General features: G+C 36.8%; 1 protein-coding gene across 6 annotated transcripts in view; it reads right to left on the bottom strand.

Annotated features, from left to right (window-relative positions):
* Positions 1-1073: 1073 nt before the first annotated feature.
* Positions 1074-18727, bottom strand: part of LOC117406591 (FERM and PDZ domain-containing protein 4-like) — a 155847-nt gene continuing 138193 nt past the window's right edge. For 4 of the 6 annotated variants that reach the window (XM_059028983.1, XM_059028984.1, XM_059028985.1 and 1 more), the window contains exons 8-17: positions 18475-18606; positions 16203-16322; positions 14419-14555; positions 13463-13589; positions 8759-8848; positions 8120-8302; positions 7527-7665; positions 5956-6993; positions 4332-5600; positions 1074-3632 (exon numbers count right to left, since the gene is read on the bottom strand). In XM_059028983.1, the coding sequence (XP_058884966.1) occupies positions 2323-3632; positions 4332-5600; positions 5956-6993; positions 7527-7665; positions 8120-8302; positions 8759-8848; positions 13463-13589; positions 14419-14555; positions 16203-16322; positions 18475-18606 (4545 nt within the window). In that variant the 3' untranslated portion in view covers positions 1074-2322. Of the gene's footprint in view, positions 3638-4331; positions 5601-5955; positions 6994-7526; positions 7666-8119; positions 8303-8758; positions 8849-13462; positions 13590-14418; positions 14556-16202; positions 16323-18474; positions 18607-18727 lie in introns of all 6 variants that reach the window. The other 2 variants (XM_059028987.1, XM_059028988.1) reach the window with 2 other exon arrangements.

Raw genomic sequence — 18727 nt, 5'->3', positions numbered from 1 at the left:
GCAAGTATATAAAATTGCAACTATTTAGCATCTGTTTGCAAATAATTATGCTTAAGATAAAGTAAAAAAATACAATTATGAATATAGGGCCCAAAGTCCCTGTGACAGAGAAAGAATGACTCTAGGTTATAAAACTCCCTCCTGACCTGTGAGGGCGCTGTGTAAAGGGAACAGTGTGCCCCGGACTGGATGGTCTGACAATTTTTTCCAGGGAAAGGTGGAAGTCGGCCATCTGAAAAGGGGGCGGAGCCACAGTACACCAAGTCATCGCCCCAGATGGGAAGCAATGTGGCAATCGCGGTTTGGAGGAAAACGGATTGAACTCGCTAACAAAGGGGGCGTGGCTGAGTGAACTGCTTCTTTGTTATGGTTGCGAGAGAACTGCTGAAGGACCATAAAGTTACTGTGAGTGTTTCGTGTTTGTTTGTTTGCCCATATAATTGTACTTGTTTGTCATTATTAGATGGCTAAAACATTACAGGAGCTGTCACTAAAGGCCAGCACTAACCCAGACAGCACTGCGTTATTTTACACAAATAAATTGTATTTCACCACTTGCACCAAAGCACTCACTCTGGACTTGTGATTGTGTTCTGTGTGTGTTTATACCATGTTTATTATTTTGGGACTGTACCCCATGGTTCAAACTTTGCAATACACATTGCTGTGTATTACCAGGGATTATTATTTACGGTCTCCAAAACAACCTGGATTAAAAACAAATAAAGAATTGTTTGGACTATGAACTTTGTTGTCTGTCATCTGTTTACGCATTGCATCACCTCTTCACCTGCGCACTGCAGACCACTTTGCCACAGTCCCTTATAAATGATTTTTATAAAAGATGTGAAAATACAGCTGTTAAAAAAAATATGGTGAGATTTACAAATCCTTTTATTTCAATTCCTAAATATAGTTTACAGTTTATTAATTAACTTTTCAATAGTTATGTTGGCTTCAAGAAAAGTTGTCATCTTTGTGCAGTCTGTTTTATCTTTGCATTTGGTGGTTATTTTATTATTATTATTATTATTTATTTCTTAGCAGACACCCTTATCCAGGGCGACTTACAATTGTTACAAGATATCACATTATTTTTACATACAATTACCCATTTATACAGTTGGTTTTTTTTTTTACTGGAGCAATATAGGTAAAGTACCTTGCTCAAGGGTACAACAGCAGTGTCCTCGACCGGGGATTGAACCCAAGACCCTCCAGTCAAGAGCCCAGAGCCTTAACCACTACTCCACACTGCTGCCCCATTTATGTTAGGGTTCTGTCACAATAGACAGGGCAGGTGATATGGAGTTCCTGAGAATTTTTTCAGGCTTAAGGGAGATGTCAAGTACCCTGAAAAGTACTTTATCCTCCTGCAATGGTCTGTTAGCAGGCTATAGAAAGTAGCACAGATAAATGTATTTTAAAACAGAATAACAAAGTAATATGATGGAGCTTTTTTTTTTTTTTTAAAACACCAGTGTTACCACAAAATAATAAATGTGATCAGAAAAGACCATAAAACTACAAGCTGCCTTTTTTAATATATATATATATATTTTTAATGTGTTCAAATAAGGTCAGTTGAAAACACAGTATTTCAAAGGATATGGGGGCTTTTTGGTGCAGCAGTTTGTACTGGTAATGGGAACATTATATTTTCATGATTGTCTGAAGTTCAGAAAGAATAAAATGCAAATAAAAAATACATTCAAGGAAAATATATAGGGAGTCAAGTTAACTTGTCATTTTTTTTGTGTCAATGAGTAACCAAGGACTGTGCTGTAACAACAATAGAACCTTTAAAAAAACCTTGTATGAATAACATTTTGTTTTTTATTATAGCTTTTTTAACAACTCGTAATAGACAGGCTTCTGAGTGCCATATATATTTGGTTAAAAATCATGATTAGAAATCTTAAATAGCAATGTAAATATACAATATGCAGCAGTTTTATATGCTTAAATAGTACAGTACCATTACGTCATGTAAAACCCAATAGAGAATTTAGAGATTGTTTTTTCATGCTTTTGGACACTGCATTAGTTAAAAGCAATGTAATGTAGAAGCAATTAATATTAGCATTGAGCATTATGAAAAAAACTATTTTCAAGTTCTAAAGGAAGGATACCTTTATCATATATTTAAATTTCTATAGTGTTTACATAATTCCTTAACTTTTTACATATAAAACAAAATATACATAAGCAAAGTTTGTCACTGTAGTTCACACTGTGGGGATCCCACATTTAAGGTTAAGGGGGGTGGGGGGGTCCTATGTATGGCTTTGCAAAAGTAAACCAAAAAGAGTAGTATGCTATTCATTTGTTTAGAAGTGTTTTCAGCGATCGAGTTAGTGTGCTTACAGTAGTGGACATGGTAGTTAAATGTCGTGCCATTACTTTTACACTATGGTCACTGGGAGAACCGTCTGCCGCTGCTTCAGCTGCTTTTAGCAGGGATATATAGTTCGTTACAACTTCATCGACTTTAGCTACAATTTCCAGCTGCTTGCTTTCAGCATTCATCACTTTCACTAAACACATGCAGGCTTCTGTTAAGCAACAGAGCACGTGGAAACTGGAAGTCATTGCCAAAAGCATTTCTTCTGGGTTTTTGTCTGCCATGGCTATTTGTCTACAGGCACTCCCCAGCTCCTTGGACTCAACAGACAGAAGTTGTTTGTACTGAGGAAGTTTAGTTTCCTGGGGCTCGGGCTGCGTGTTCTCCCTTTTGCCCACACTTGAACGCACAAGAGAAATCAGTTCACTTGCATCATTCTGTGCAACTGAAAACCCATCCGGGAATGAGTAAACCTTGTCTTTTAACTTATTTATCCGGGCAATTCTAGCCTTGAAGTTCATGTCATTAAGGTTAATATTTATATGTTTGTGATTGGCAGCAACATTCTCAGTGGAATTGTCCTGGGCGGCAGCTTTCACTTGGTTTACCGTTTCTCTTTCATTCTCAGCAGCTGATGAAGGTAACTGTGGACTGTAAAGCTTCGAAAGCCTATCTCCTTCTTCCTCGTCTTCATCGGCATATCTCCCTTTATTGAGAAAACAACTAAAGGGACCATGGCACCGCCAATTGCTTGTGTCCAACTTTGGCAAAGTTCTGAATTGCTTACAATCTTTATGCACTGGGAACATGACTGAATTTCTTCGGCTTTCCTTGTTGTCATTCACGATGGACCAGCAGGTGGAGTTCGTGGCAACAGAGCCTTGAGAGTAGCTCTTAGCCAACCTTTTACCTATAGGAAGGTCAACACTCTTCTGTGGTTTGGTCTCAGGTGATTCTGGAGATTGCAAACATTTAGTGCCGATGGTACCTTTGGTTCTCTCAAAGAGTCTTTCGATGTTCCCTGATCCTGACGTCACACTGCTGTAGCTCCGTCTTAAGATTTTTCCTTTCTGGGGATTACTGAGACTTCCCTCACTGATGTCGCAAGTCCTTATACTCAAAGGTGCTGCCCGCACATGGTCTGGTTTAGGTAAGTCAGTGGACTCTTGGCTTGGCACATTTGAGTTTGTGCAAATGTTTGATGGCAGTGGAATGGTGTTGGCTTTGACCTGTTTAGAAAAAGCTGAAGACATGCCTCCTCTTCTTGCCTTCTCAAGCTCTGTGCAAGCTACACTAGGGGTAGTAGAAAAACAGAGAGAATCATTAAGCATCTCCCTGACAACACGCTTAGTTTTACAATCAGGCTTGAACTGTTCATCCTCACCAGTAGCCTGATTGTCATGAACATTTCCGGGAGCCCTTATGCCACTTTCATACGCATTCCTTTGACACAGATAAAGAAACAGCTCAGAATCAATATTCTGTTCTAATTTCCCTTCAAGAACGGTAAGTGAGCTTCTCCTTTTTTTTAAATCTTTAACTTCAAGATTGTTTACGGATTTCTGAGCATGCAAATCAGGACTTGTCTTCAACTTACTTGGCAAGGTAGCAGAGAAGACATTTTTAGATACTTTACTTACACCTGAGACCAATGGACTCAATTGTGCTACACTTTGGTTATCAAATGGTGCATCTGATGGTGACATGCAGGGAGACTTTGCAATTATGTAACTTCTACCTCTAAAAAAGTCTAGAAATCCTGGCTTATTACTCACATGCTTCCTATAGTCTTTATGGTCATCATCAATCCTCCTACTGTTTCCTAATCCTACTGAACTTTTTAACTTGCCTCCCTGACACATCTGAGATATAGTAAGATAAACTAACATCTGCTTATAAGATTCGTTGTAACTCCCTTCCTTTGAATTATTTTTACATCCCTGCAGCACATTAAGATTATTGAAAATGCTACTCCTTTTTGCTGTACCTGTGGTTTCTTTAATTTTGGTCATCCGATGACACCCATCTCGTAAGGTACCAAATATTGGTTCAGAACTAGACGCTGCATGCATGTTTGGCAGTGTCCTCCTATGGAAGGTCCCATCACCTTGCTGATGAAGATCCTTGCCATCCTTGCTTTGAAGTAAATGGGTTTTTTCATCTGCTGTCACATAGCCTTTCAGAGAAGGTTCAGTAAGCATATGCTTACTGTTAGAGGTGCACAGCGGGGAATCAACAGGAGTAGCGCATGAGCTACTGCCAGTGCTGCAGCCTGCATCAACTGATGAACATTGGGAACTCTGCAGAGAAAAATGTCCCTCGCTTTGCAAAGAAGACATGCGTTTCGCCAAGTGGTATTCGCAGAGCCTGGCAACGCTCTGCTCGGTTGGAGGGAGCTTAGACTGGTGTTCATCCTCAGAAAAGTTGGTTTCTTCGTCGTTGCGTTCTTTGGCCGAGGATACATAGGTGGTGTCGGATTGAAGGTTTTCATCCTGTCCGAGCCCAGAGGTGTGGCAGTCATTCCCTTCAGGCTCGACTTCTTTTTTATCAAACTCTGTCCTACAAACGTTTGATCCCTTCAGCAAGTTTTTCCCATTAGATACTCCTGGAAGCTGTTTGTCCCCTGTCTTATGGTCAGGAATGGGGTACCACCTTTGGCTTTTTGCACGGAAAGAAGTTCTCTCTAAATCGAAATGGCTTAAACGATGAGCCTCCCTTGATGTGAAAGTGTTATATTTCGTAGGCGGGTGTGGTTCTTCATTAGACTCTGCTTTCTTAGCCTGCTGTCTTTTAATCATTGCGCTGGCTTCTAACTGCATCCTGGGGTCTATCTCGCCTTGTTTACCTTTTCTCTTGCCTGTGCAGGAGTTGACAAGGGACCCCATCTGCAGCTTACTGAAGTAGTCTGACACAGATTTGGTCTCCATGGTCTCTGGCTCCATTTCAATGTCATCTGAATGAAGGATTTGTTTGGAAGGCACATCTTTGGTCTCTGGATCTGCCTCCTGGCGGCCTGGCAGGTTGTGGGATGGCTTTAGGGTCCTGTCTACTGTCTCACTGGGAGAGATGGGAAACTCAGTTTTCTCTTCCATAAGTGGCTGGAAACCTCCAGTGGTGGCTACAAACAGGCGCATGGAATTCTCAGAGAGTTTCTGTGCTGCAGCCAGTTCAGAGTTCTCAGTCATTTCAGAAGAGTTTGTTTCATTCCCAGAATCTGAAGATGACTCGGGACTATATGCCCGAGATATTGCTACACCTGTATGCCACAGAAAAATAAACATCTAATTAATAAAATACATCTGAGGCACTTTGTACATTTTTTCACAATACAAATTTTATTTAGCCCAAAAATATGGATGGCTATGAAAAGACATTTTTACAAAACAAAACAAAAACACAAACAAAAGACAAAAAAGATGACACACAAAACGAAACTAAGGCAATTTAAATCAAAATATCAAAAACCATGAGAAACAAATATGAATTATGGCAAAATAATAATTAAAAAAACAAGAACAAAAGGGGTATGGTATATATTCAAGGCTAAACAAATGTTTATGAATGGAACATTTATTATAGTCAATTAATAAAAGTTACTATGGTGTAAGAACCTGAACTATTGTCTGCTTGTTGAAGGGTCTGCTCTTCAGATGCTGCCAAGGCCTCTATTGCTTGCAGAGTGGAAACAACTGCATCATCAAGTGCTTTTTCTATGTTGCCTTCACTAGGAGTCGGGACTGCATCTATCAGTGACACCGGAATGTCATCACTATTGCTTTGGCCTTTTTCCTCTGTACCTTGGGACCCATGGTTTGGGGTGTCTTCCTCATCAGAACTGTCTCTGAAGCCTGGTGGAGGAGCAGCAATGGCAAGATTAAGAGAGTGGAGAAGAAAGTCATTATCTTCATCTTCATCGCCACCTGGTGGTGGGAGGGATGTCAGGTCAATAATATCATCGCTCGAGCCAGAAATGCTGAGGAGATTGGTTTTGTCCATTTCTCCCAACACAATGTCTTCCTCACAGCTAGCTTCATCATCGTCCTCTGCATCATCTGTATTTTCTGCATAGCAGATGTCATGTAGCAAAGGCTCCTCAATGCCTTCTGAGTTCCCAAATATTTTAGCCTCGTTAATGTTTGCGTAAACGACATGAGCTGCAAACTGATAACCTTCTGTGTCTGAAGACTGGTCTATGGCTTTAATGTCACTTTCATTATGCAGGTACATAGATCTTTGCTCATCTGACATTTCTGGGCTTTCATCCATTAATCTTTGATACCCAAGGTTTTGTGGGTTAACACTGTCTAAGTTATGATCTCCAAATATAAAAGACACTTTGGCGTTCCTTGGAGAGTCCTGCGCATTTGTTCCAGGCACGGACAAGTAGGATCGCGTGTGCATACTTCCGTTTCCTACTTCTGTACTGTCTCCTTGTTTAATGATTTTTTGACTATGTCCGCTGTTTAAAACCTCTGTGATATAAACAGGAGTAGTTTCATTTTGACTCCCAGGATCTTCTGAGAAAGGAATGTCTTTGTCCTTTACTTCGTTAATACATGCTTGAAGATCTTGGTCTTCAGCCATTGTAAAGGAGGTGCTGTATGTCCAGTCAGTGGCAAGCAAGTTATACTTGTCCTTATGATCACAACCTAAAATGCAAACATAAGAAGATTAATAGTAGTGGATTTAGAACAAATAGAAATAAGAGGGAAACAGACTTTGTTTGAGATGTGGTGTGATTCACTAAAGTCATGATACAGTATGATATATGTCATGATTCACAGGTAGGCATTTTGTACAATATTCATGATTCACCTATACAAAGCCATCAAACCCCAGAGGAGATGACAGAGAAATAAGTTCTTCACTATGTCTCTAACTATAATGTAATTACACTGTATCTGTTGGTACATAGTAATAACAGTGTACCGGAACTACAAAACCACAAGTGTAAAAACAGTGCCATTGCAAAAGAGCAAAGTTGTTGCATTGTAGCTACACTATCACTTGTGTAAATATCATGCTACTACAGTGTAATTACTGTTTAGTTGGAGATTGTTAATGTAAAGTGTTACTAGTTTATGGTTCACCTCATTTGGGACTTTTGACAAAATTCCACCAGAGATTAAACTCTTTGGCTAATTATCTGGCTAAAAGATTCAAATGTTTTTAAAATATATACCTGGTTCATTGTTTCCTTTATTTTTACTGTTTGCCATGTTAAAGATAGAGCGTCTTGAATCAACCAGTAATCTGTAGTAGCCCGCTGTTAGGCAAGCCAGGTTCATTGCATCACTTGATTCCATAAGTAAAGTGATAGGCTAGAAAAACAAGAAAACAAAAATTAGCACACAAAGATGCCAAGTCAGTATTTCAGGACATTGTAGCTATATGATTTACTAAGATACAGTATTTTGTTTTTTAAAATAGTATGGATCCTGTGTTAAAAATGGAAACAGTACATCTCAAAGAACACTAATAAGTTAAAATATAAGAAGAATTTGAAGGCACAGGTATAAAGTTATATCCTGATTGTAAACTATCAATCAATCAATCACTGTTGCACAGAACATATGAGACAATTATAAATATATTTGTTTTTGTCATATATATATAATAAATCATGTAAAGGAAGTCTTTTATAAAAACAGAAATCCTTTTGCACAGTTTGAGCAGCCAGAACTGCAACGTGAACACCCAAATTGCAAAACATGACATCTCTTGTAACAATAAGAGGGCCCCTAGACCCAAGGTATTAACTTATAGTACAGGTACCTTCACATCCAACACGTGTAGCTCAACTCTAACATTCTTTTCGTCCTCTGTAAACATTTCAATTTTGTTGACATGGCTAAAGTCTGCCAGCAGAGCCACCAGGTTGGTTTTGGTGTTGATTACATGACTTATTCCATATCTGGGACCCACGAGCAAAGTTACTTCTGTGTGTTTTTCACCCTGCTATTGTAAAGAAACAAAAAGAAACACTGATTTTAAAACACACATGCTCACTTAGATGCACACGCACACTTAGATCTATTTTTTAAAAATATACTATACATGTATCCTAAGGTTTAAAATGTTAGATAAATATAATACTGTGGGGCATTATGTATGTCATTATACTCAGGAGTTAATTTACCAAAATATTTATATGTGTTAGTTATCTACCGTAACACATTTTAAAGTCTAAATTAAAAACTAAAATGAAGATACTGTGCTGGCACCTTCCAAAAGGGAAGTCATTTTTTCTATGGCCAAGAAAATTAATATGCACTTTACTTTTCATTGTTTACATTTAGTTTTTACTGTATACGAAACCTAAGCATGCCCTCAATACCAAATAGAGAAGGAATTACACATCCTGTTTCATAAATTGCAAATACAAAAAAGAGAACAAATCACTGAATTAATTACCAATAATGTTGACTTAAAAACTCTTCCACCATACAATCGTAAATCACTGAGGTACTTTAGGTAGTGCACCTTTGCTTGCAAAGCTGACAGCTGAAAAACAGAAAAGAATTGAAACAGTTTTAATGTACCTGTACTAAAACAGAATTATACATTTATTGAAAGCCATACTGCAGTAAAACATTTGCATTCATTCTTTAACAAACTGTAAAGTTTTGTTTGGTTTAAAAGATACAGTTGTTTAATATTTCTATTACTTTCAACCTGTAAAAAAAACATATATGTAAAAATATATATATATATACACACACAAAATGAATTATATAAAATAAATAGATTCTAAAATTTTAAAAATACATATATAAAATATATTAAAGTTTCATTTATTACAGACCAGATTGTCAAAGAAGCTATGTGAAACAGAAGATAATTTAATCTGTGCTAGATATTGCTGATTAACTAATTCACCCTTACAATTATATCAAAGCATAACCTGCATAACCTACATAACCTATAGACGACATTTAAAAAGACAATACACTCATTAAAAGTTATTATTTTTTTTTCATTATTACTGGACAAATAGAGTACATGTTCACTACAGACATGAAATGGTCCAGAATAAAATGTCAACTAGTGTCCACCCACCCTTGAAAGAAAGCTTGATGGCAGACCTGCATAGAAAGTCAACACTGTGATGCTGACAGGGAAGATTGATTTGCTGGTTACTGATTGTCTGACAAAGCTGAGAATTATAATATGACCTTCAATATGGGAAAACTATTCAGTAGCTATGAACACGTAAGGACACATTCCACTTTCAGAAAACCTAACTGCATCAGCGAAAGAATAAACCTTCAGAAGGCATTTTTTAAACAAAATAGGTTTGATCTGCTTATTAATGTAGATCAATCTAACTGCATTTTACCTAGGGTTCAGATCATTGCACAAATAATCATGCCTATATGCATGTAGTGGCACCCTGTGGTTTCACATAGTTAATTGATTGCCTGGCTATTAGAATGTATTAATTATGAATGGTAAATGAATATGGACAGCATTTGCAACGACAATACATTTTTACAGTGCTTTTTACCGGGGTTTTAATTAGTTATTGGAAATGGTGGGGGAAATATTCAAGTATGATTTGTGGTTATTTTTTTATAAAAATATAGATACCATAAAGAATCTGGCAAACTAATTTGATTGATGACATAAGAAAATATTCTTTTTATATACAGGGTTTTCACAAAGAAAAAGAAAAGCTTGTTATGGATAAAACTTGAAACTTTTCAAGCACAAATGTCAATAGAAAAGTTACATTGCCATTGCTATGAACTTGAACTTGAAACAATTGGTTACAGTCCCTGGAAGTTTGTCGCAGTGAGTCTGTATACCTAACACATTGACAGTATACTTCTCGTTTTCACTTTGAATCTATTATCAAAAAATGATTTCATGCCGGTTTGAGTCCAGGCTATTCCTTTTCCGACCGAGGACAGGAGCTCCCAGGGGGTGGCGCACAATATATATATATATATATATATATATATATAGACTGTAAAATAACAATTACAATGTGTTAGTATCTGTGCAGGATTCTTGAACTCTGCTTCCTGTGTTGATTCCCTTGGGTTTTGGTGGGCTTGATCATGCAATGATTGAGTAGTCTGCATTCCTCCCATATTACACCTGCAACTTGCTTATCTAACCAGTTCTCAACAGTTTTTTTTTTTTTTCAGTCCACGACTTTGGTCACAACCTTGAAAAACAAAATAGACTAATGTATTGTTCTGAATACATTGTGACATAATATATTCTGTCCAATACATTTCTTAAAATAAACAGCTGGCGCCTTTAGGTTTAGCAAGATGTTTTTACTTGAGGTCCTAAACATGAGAATGAAAACAGAAAATATTTTTTAAAATACAGATACCAAGGGGAATTCAGGAGGAGATTTAAATTAAAAAGAGCTTCTCAGCTTTTTTCATATTGGTGTGAGGCGGAGTGTCCCGCCCCTTTGTTTATTTATTGATTTATTATGATTTGTTTATTACGGCGAAAGCCGATTTTGTTATTTGTTATTTATATTTTAAAACCTCGTGAGGATGCGTGGCTGATCAGCTACTGATTATTTAACTAGCTGACAGTCACGCATCCTTACTAAACTCATGCAGACTGTGGCCGAGGGGTAATAAGATAATTAACAGCTAGTTAACCCCTCGGCCAGAGTATAAGAACCTGCAGCTGTCTGTGCTGCGGGGGTTTAGTGTACAGAGGAGAATACGGGAGAGCGAGTAAGGAGAGCGAAAAACAATTGCTATAGTTAGATATACTTATTTCTGTTTATTTGTTTGGCCAACGTGCCCTTTGGTTTCTGTTTTGTTTGTTTAAATCTTTTGTTTTGTTTATTTAGTTAATAAAAACCAGCTGACCGCCGTTGCGTTCAGTTTCACCCGCCCATCCATTGTTTTGGTTCAGTTACTTCCTGGTCCGTGACGTCACCACACCTCACCACTGCAAGCCATCCTGCCACATGGTGGCATGGTTATGTATGTGTGTGTGTCTATATATATATATATATATATATATATATATATATATATATATATATATATATATATATATATATATATGAAGATGAAAACCGACCAGATCACCTATTTTGCACGTTATTTAAATAAATGGCTTCTGCAACCAGTAGTAATCACATAGCCTGTATTTTTGTATCCATTTATTTTCCTTTCAAAAACATAACTGACATCTACAGTAGTAGCTTTCATCCTGTTGCCTTGGCAACATCTGGTCAGCAAACATTTTGCTTTCAGCTTCCAATTGTTTTCAATAAAGCACCACTCAGACTACAGGATTGTTAAGGCTTAAAATCCTTGTTTGTGCGTGTTAGTAAATACAGTACATTTTGTGAGTTATTTCTGCTTATTGCTAACACATGAAGACGGTTGCTATTGTAAACAAATGTAAATAATGTTTTTTTTGTTCATTTATTTTTGTTTTATTTATTTAACATACATCTAAATGATGCGGTTGCAGATAAATGAGATCAACCCTTCTCAAAAAGTAATGATTTTGGAATCACAATATAAGAAAACAGCACTTCCTGTATTTGCAGGACTTTCAACAATAACAGTCCAGCGTCCAAAGATTTTGCTCTGCTATCATTTTTGTTTGTTATAATGCTCCACACTAAGACTTATTTTCAACTGTTTTTGCTCTGGAGCAATGTGGAGCAAAGCCTCTTCACTCAATCACTATTCATGTATTCATTCCTATGGTAATGAAGGACACACCCGTTTTAAATGGCCCTTTCTCTGCCGAACCGGAGTAAACAACATATTAATATAAACATTTAAAAAAAAAAAAAAACATTATTCCGGTAATGAAAAACGTACAGAATGTACGTACAAAAACGTACCGATATTAATATATGTTAGCAAATAACATTATCCGTGACTGTGATGTCACTGTTTTGAATTGATTTTGCAATTGAAGAGAATTATGAGAATTACATCTGTCACTTATGTTTATTTTCTGTGACAGGTCAACGAGCAGAACACTAATTGGGTGGGAAAAAAACGTAATGTACTGTAAGTGACATATTTACCTAATTATCATAAAAACATATAATATCATTATGAATGTTCTTATAATTGAATGAATTCATTGATTTTTGAAGAAAAAAAAATTAAGAAATATTTGAACAAAAACAAAATAAATAAAATCCAATTTAATGTCAGAAAACGTTTCTGTGTTCTGGAAATTCGCCCAGAGGGGCAATGCTGCTAACATTAAAAAGTGGGTTGCAAAATGCAGATATATTGCTGTTAATGCAAATAATAATAATAATAATAATAATAATAATAATAATAATAATAATAATAATAATAATGTTTTCTACATCATATTTTGTATTACAGAAATTTTAAAAATGTGATAATCTGATGTTGCTTGATCTTTTATATCTACCATGACATTGATTTTAGGCATCTTGGGGTCATGCATCATTTTTAAAAATAAATTAATTAACAATGCTTCTCAAAACAAGAATATAGTATTTGTAATTGCATGTACTACACCACATGGTTCTAAAACCACATGGTTCTGTTGCATGTGAAATGGGTTTTTGCTTTATACAAACACTCAAACATTAAATCATAAAAAAAGTAATCCAGCAAACAAACTGCATTCTGCCTTCATCAGTGCACAGTAGTAAAGAGTTGTCTGCACTTTTTCATATTGGAATACTAAAACAGGGACTGCAATACCTTACAAAAACACAAGATGGCTCAGTTTTCTTTCTAAACTGTAGATGAAAAAAGAAAAAAAAACATGCAGTACCTCCAGCAAATAACACTCCAGTCTTTTCACATTTACCGCATTTACATCGGGGTGGGGTTGGGAAGTTACATTTCTATACCAATGCTATCAACAGATCTATCCTTTCATTGTGTTTTGGTTTATTATTCATTTATAAGATAAGTTCTAAGGTAGATTTTACCTGTTTTTTAATTGTTTTTATTCATCGTAATAGTTCTGTTTTACTATTTTTTTTATTGATGCACAAACGTATGTATCTGATTTATGCAGCTAATTCTCAGTCTTCAGATGTACAACTGTAAATAGGAGTAAGGTAAACCTCAGCGGATCCATCGCGCATTAAAATTCCGAGCCATGGCAGCAGAAAATTACCTTTTTTCCAGGAGGAACTAGATTTTGGTTTGCTTTTAAAATGTGTGAGAGAGCCTTCTTGATATTCTTCTCCTTCATACTGGTTAATACTGCAGGAGGGAGGAAGGTGTCCAAACCCCATTCTTTCCTGTGATGGAGAAAATCACTGATATTATCATCATCCTCTATATTTATTCTTAGTGGCCTGTTCACAAGAATATAGAACAAAGGCTTGAGCAATACAAGCATTCTAACACATAATGTTGTGAAAGACAAGGCTATACAGTAGGGACGGATTGACTAAGCGTTTGCTCCATTTCTTTAATAAAAAAATAATAATAAAAAACAGCTAATGTTTCAGAACTAGACTTTAAGGGCCCCTACACACACTTAAACGGTTATTTCATTTCAAGTGTAAAAAACTTTGCACTTCAGCAAAAGCTTAGCAAATCTCGCTCATCAGTCCCCACACACTGTAAAAGGTAGAAAAAGGAAAAAAAAAGAAATTGTGCCTTAAGTGGTCTGATTGTATTTCAATAAGTCTTGTGGTGTTAAGTGGTTAGGGACAGATCTATTGCAGATCGTGTTACACATTGTATCAAGGGTAGGTAAGTTCCAGGGTGGGTATAATAAATGATTAAGTACTTTGGGTTCAGTTGATTCAATTTAATAATAAAGGATATGGTTGGAACAAAGACCTGGAATGAGAGTGCAGATGTTGTCTTCTTCTGCATTATGTAATTAAAAAGAATAGTTTTACTGGAATCCCATTTTAGATTGTGATATGACTCACTGAAAGCCACCAGACTCCCTCTACATTCTGACCCAACTATATAAAATGGTAGCATTAGGCCCCTGTTCTGAATTACACTTGCTTCCTCTCTATTTTCCTCATTGTGTAAAATCCCTTGTCACCACCATAGTAATTATTGTACAAGCGTAAAGAGTTACCATATAATCTGAGACCAAATACTTACTCAATGTATTTTAATGAGACCTTTTGGGACTGCTTGGTGCTAACAGTTAAGATGTACATCTGTAACGCAGCGAGCCTCAGCGCTGTGTCGTACTTCAGCTCAGAGCCGAAACTCTCCTGCACCACGTCGTTCGAGCTCTGCCAAGGAGACAACAGGGGAGCAGATCAGCAGAGCCTGCAGACTGCAACACAGCATGGCTTGACTCCATTAAGACATTTAGCTGGAGCAGCAGGGATTGTGTTTCTCTGGACTGTTTATTTATTCATTCTTTATCTGAATTCCCACTCACCTATATATCCCCCCCTGAGTTGACACATCTTGTTTATGACAGCGTCCTGAGGAACAGCAGTTTCCAGTAAGCAATACATACACTTTGTATCTGTCTCTAAATTGCAAAATTGTTCCTTACACACAAAAGTATGCAGCAAAAATGCCTTAGGGTCATTGAAACTAGCGTAACATGACCCAATGTATTTCTTTGTTTTATGGCGCTATTAAATTTACCGATATAAGATGCCAAACTCTCAGGTGCTTATGATGATCTACGTAATGTAGAAATATTTTAAGATTTTTTCCTCAAAAACAGCAGTCATCCTTTTTATTTGAAGTCAGTGAGAAAGTGGATTAAGCCACAAGGCCCTTACTAGCACCTTTCCATACAGTAATAGAGTGCTAGGTGGTTACATTTCCGATGGGCTGAGACTGTGATAAGAGTTATATTATATTCTTGTACTGATGAGAAAAGGTGATAACTTGACACAAGAATCTTCAGTTATATGCTTACTTACTTTGATAACTCAACACATGTTTGCACTGACGGCTTTAAATGTTACTGGTGATATACAATGGATAACATTAAACATGTATTTTCATTAAAAAATGTTTCTGGTATAGTAGTAAGTTAGCAAAAGCTCTAAATTTACATGGCTTACTTATTAATGCAATTTAAATGACTTCTGACAAATATAGTGTTATACGTTCCCACGTAGTGCTACAACTTTTTAAATAATGTCATTTTTCTTTTCATTCTTAACATCCTGGCAACTTTTTACACTTATAACTTTAAAGTCTGTTTCAAAACTCTTTTCAAAATGTCCATTGTAGTGCACTGGGGTTTGAGATCTGTCCTCAAAATCACTAGGGGCTTGTAACGCTATATTTTTCAGAACCTGTTACTTACTCTCTAAGGTGCTCTCCTACAATTGTACTTCCTTGGTCATTCCACCTGGACATTCTCAACACCCCTTCTTTTCTACCATTAACGTACTAGCTGCTTCCTCTTAGTACTGACATGCTTTGATCCAGAGACAAACTATGACTCAAGTATATGCAATTTTATTTGTACAATAGGATCATTATTTAATTAGCAGTAATACTGTAGATTACATGGACTGAATAGCCATGTAATTACACCACCAATAATTCCTGCTCTTTCACAGTACAGTATCTACTGGCCTTCTGAACAAACACCTGTTGTATGGAAACAATGCGGTATGCCCATGTAATTCCACGCTTATTACACCAGTAGTTACCATGTAAGTTGCCTATTTATTACCACGTTATTAAAAGTCATTACAGTGCTTCCTCATTAGTTTTAATCTGTTAAATTGCGAATATGAAGAAATAATCTAAAATGACTGCAATATGTATTGGTCCTCTTCCAAACAAACAGAAACTTTTAATATGCAGATAATATTAAATCTAGATGAGTGTTTATTGAAGTAGTTGTAAAAAAGCAGTTATATTTGTATTGATAGTATGACACCTGTAGAAGAGGAACTTACCTGCACATATAGGTATTCAAAAGCAACAGCATCTCGTCGAAGAAGGTCTATAGGATCCTTTGGAACAAAGCTAATCCTGAAAAGGCATTTCATCTTATGTGAACCTGGCCTTTGTGTCACCTAGATGGATGTAACCATTAAGAATGATCAGAACTCTAAGTATAAAAAACATGCAGTTATTCAATGTACACTACTGATCAGAAATGTCTCAAGAATACCGTAGCATTGATCAATACTGACAAGCACTTTCATAACAATAATCATTTTCTAGTGTGGAGTAGTGGTTAGGGCTCTGGACTCTTGACCGGAGGGTCGTGGGTTCAATCCCCAGTGGGGGACACTGCTGTTGTACCCTTGAGCAAGGTACTTTACCTAGATTGCTCCAGTAAAAACCCAACTGTATAAAAGGGTAATTGTATGTAAAAATAATGTGATATCTGTATAATGTAAAATAATATATAATGTGATACCTTGTAACAATTGTAAGTCGCCCTGGATAAGGGCGTCTGCTAAGAAATAAATAATAATAATAATAATAATAATAATGAAATGTTACATAAAGCAGGCAGTACAGCAATATATATATATAGGTTGAACTGCAGTGTACAAAAATGAAGGTTGATAAGAAGAAAATTAAATTAAATACAATTACAAATAAAAATAAAATTGATCTCAGAGACCGGCACAAGTATATCATTTTTAGACATTTCCATCACAGCTGAGAATTCCACTATCACACCAGTATTCACTACAAACCTACCGACTCTCATTCATATCTACAATATGACTCCTCGCACCCAAAGTCTTGCCACGACTCAATTCCCTATTCCCAACTTTTAAGACGTATTTGCAGTGATGATCAAGACTTTTTCATTAAAAGTGAGGAAATGTGTGGATTTTTTTGCAAATTGCGGTTTTCCAGACGAGATCATCAACAATGCTAAATCTTGCGTTTCGTTTTTTAGACAGAAAGCATGCTTTACATACCACTAAAAAACACAAAGAACAGAATTCCTCTAGGCCTCACTTACCACCCAAAGAAGTTTTAAAATTCTACAGCAAGACCATTCTACAGCATCTAAAAGAATACGTGGTCCACAGTGAAATTTGCTCTTCTGCAGAAACTTTAGAAGGCACAGTCCCATGCAACAGACCATGATGCACGGCACGCAAATATATTAACTCCCAAACTGAGATCAGAGGCCCTGAATCATCACTCCACATCCACCAGCCCTTCACATGTACTTCTGAAGGAGTAGTGCACTGCATCATCTGCACAAAATGCAACCAATTATACATTTATCAGATCGTTTTGTGGAACATTTACGAAGCATTCGAATCAACGCAAATTCTACTCGGAAGCAAAGAGAACGTGAGCTTATCTTCAAACTTGGATCTTTGTAGCCTCTTGGAATGAACATTCTCTTCTGACATCATTTTAACATCATCCTCAGAATTTCTGAAAATCAACAAGTTTACTGCACTGTGCTTACTTTTCTTTCTACACAGCTGAAGACATCCTTAAATAAATGTTTTTTAATACTCTTTCTGTACATCAATTTTTGTTGTTCTTATCCACATATATATATATAAATATATATTTTGAGAGAGAGAGAGAGAGAGAGAGAGAGAGAGAGAGAGAGAGAGAGAGAGAGAGAGAGAGAGAGAGAATATAAATATATACCTGTGGTTAAACCAGGATATCCGGGATTGGAGTTTAAAGAAGAAACCGAAACCACCGACCACTGTGTGTGTAACTAGGGTCAGGGTTTGTTTACCATGAGAATTAGTTCAGGGATTTTCAATCCCATGAAAAGTCTAGCAAGGTGTATGAGTGGGACCTCCCATGTAGGGGAGGAGTGCACGCTGTCTTCACGCTACCTTTGATTTGTACGTTTTTGTACAGTGTTGTCGTTTTGCATTTTGTACACTGGCTGTATGTGTGCTCCACACGCTACCATTGTTGGTAGCGTCACATGAGCTGTCTGTGTTTGTAAATAAAACCTGCGTGCCAGAGGGGCATGTCAAACTCCAAACTCTGTCTCGATCTCCTGTCAATCAAGCAGCAAATCCACACATACGTGCCACTGCTGCAACCTCATATTACCTTTACAATTTTACGTCAGAATTGTATATTAATGTTGACATTTGCACCGTTCTTTCAGCTGCTAGCTGTCAACAGAGCCTATAAAAATATTTGAGTTAATTCTGTATAGACTTGAAAAATGACCCTGTAGTTAAAGCAGGATATCCAAGCCTGTGCAAAGCTTACCTGAGTTAATGTTTCTTGTTCATGAAGTAAGAGAAGCTTGGTTCCTGACCCTTCAGTTTGTTGCTCGAGGATCAGAGAGAAGTGCTCAATACATTTGATAGACAGCTTCTCTTGGAGTGTGAGAATAACATCCTTTTAACACAGAGAAGAGAAGCGTGTTATTATTGTAATGAGCAACTTGAGGAGTTTTACAGGATGTCTTACAGAACAGGATGTTTTGCAGCTTGTTTTTGTTTGTTGTTTTACCATAAGG

Source organism: Acipenser ruthenus, chromosome 8 (genome assembly GCF_902713425.1).
Source record: "Acipenser ruthenus chromosome 8, fAciRut3.2 maternal haplotype, whole genome shotgun sequence".
NCBI lineage: Eukaryota > Metazoa > Chordata > Actinopteri > Acipenseriformes > Acipenseridae > Acipenser > Acipenser ruthenus.
Note: the sequence above shows the minus strand (reverse complement) of the source record. Positions and strands in the feature narration are given on the sequence as shown.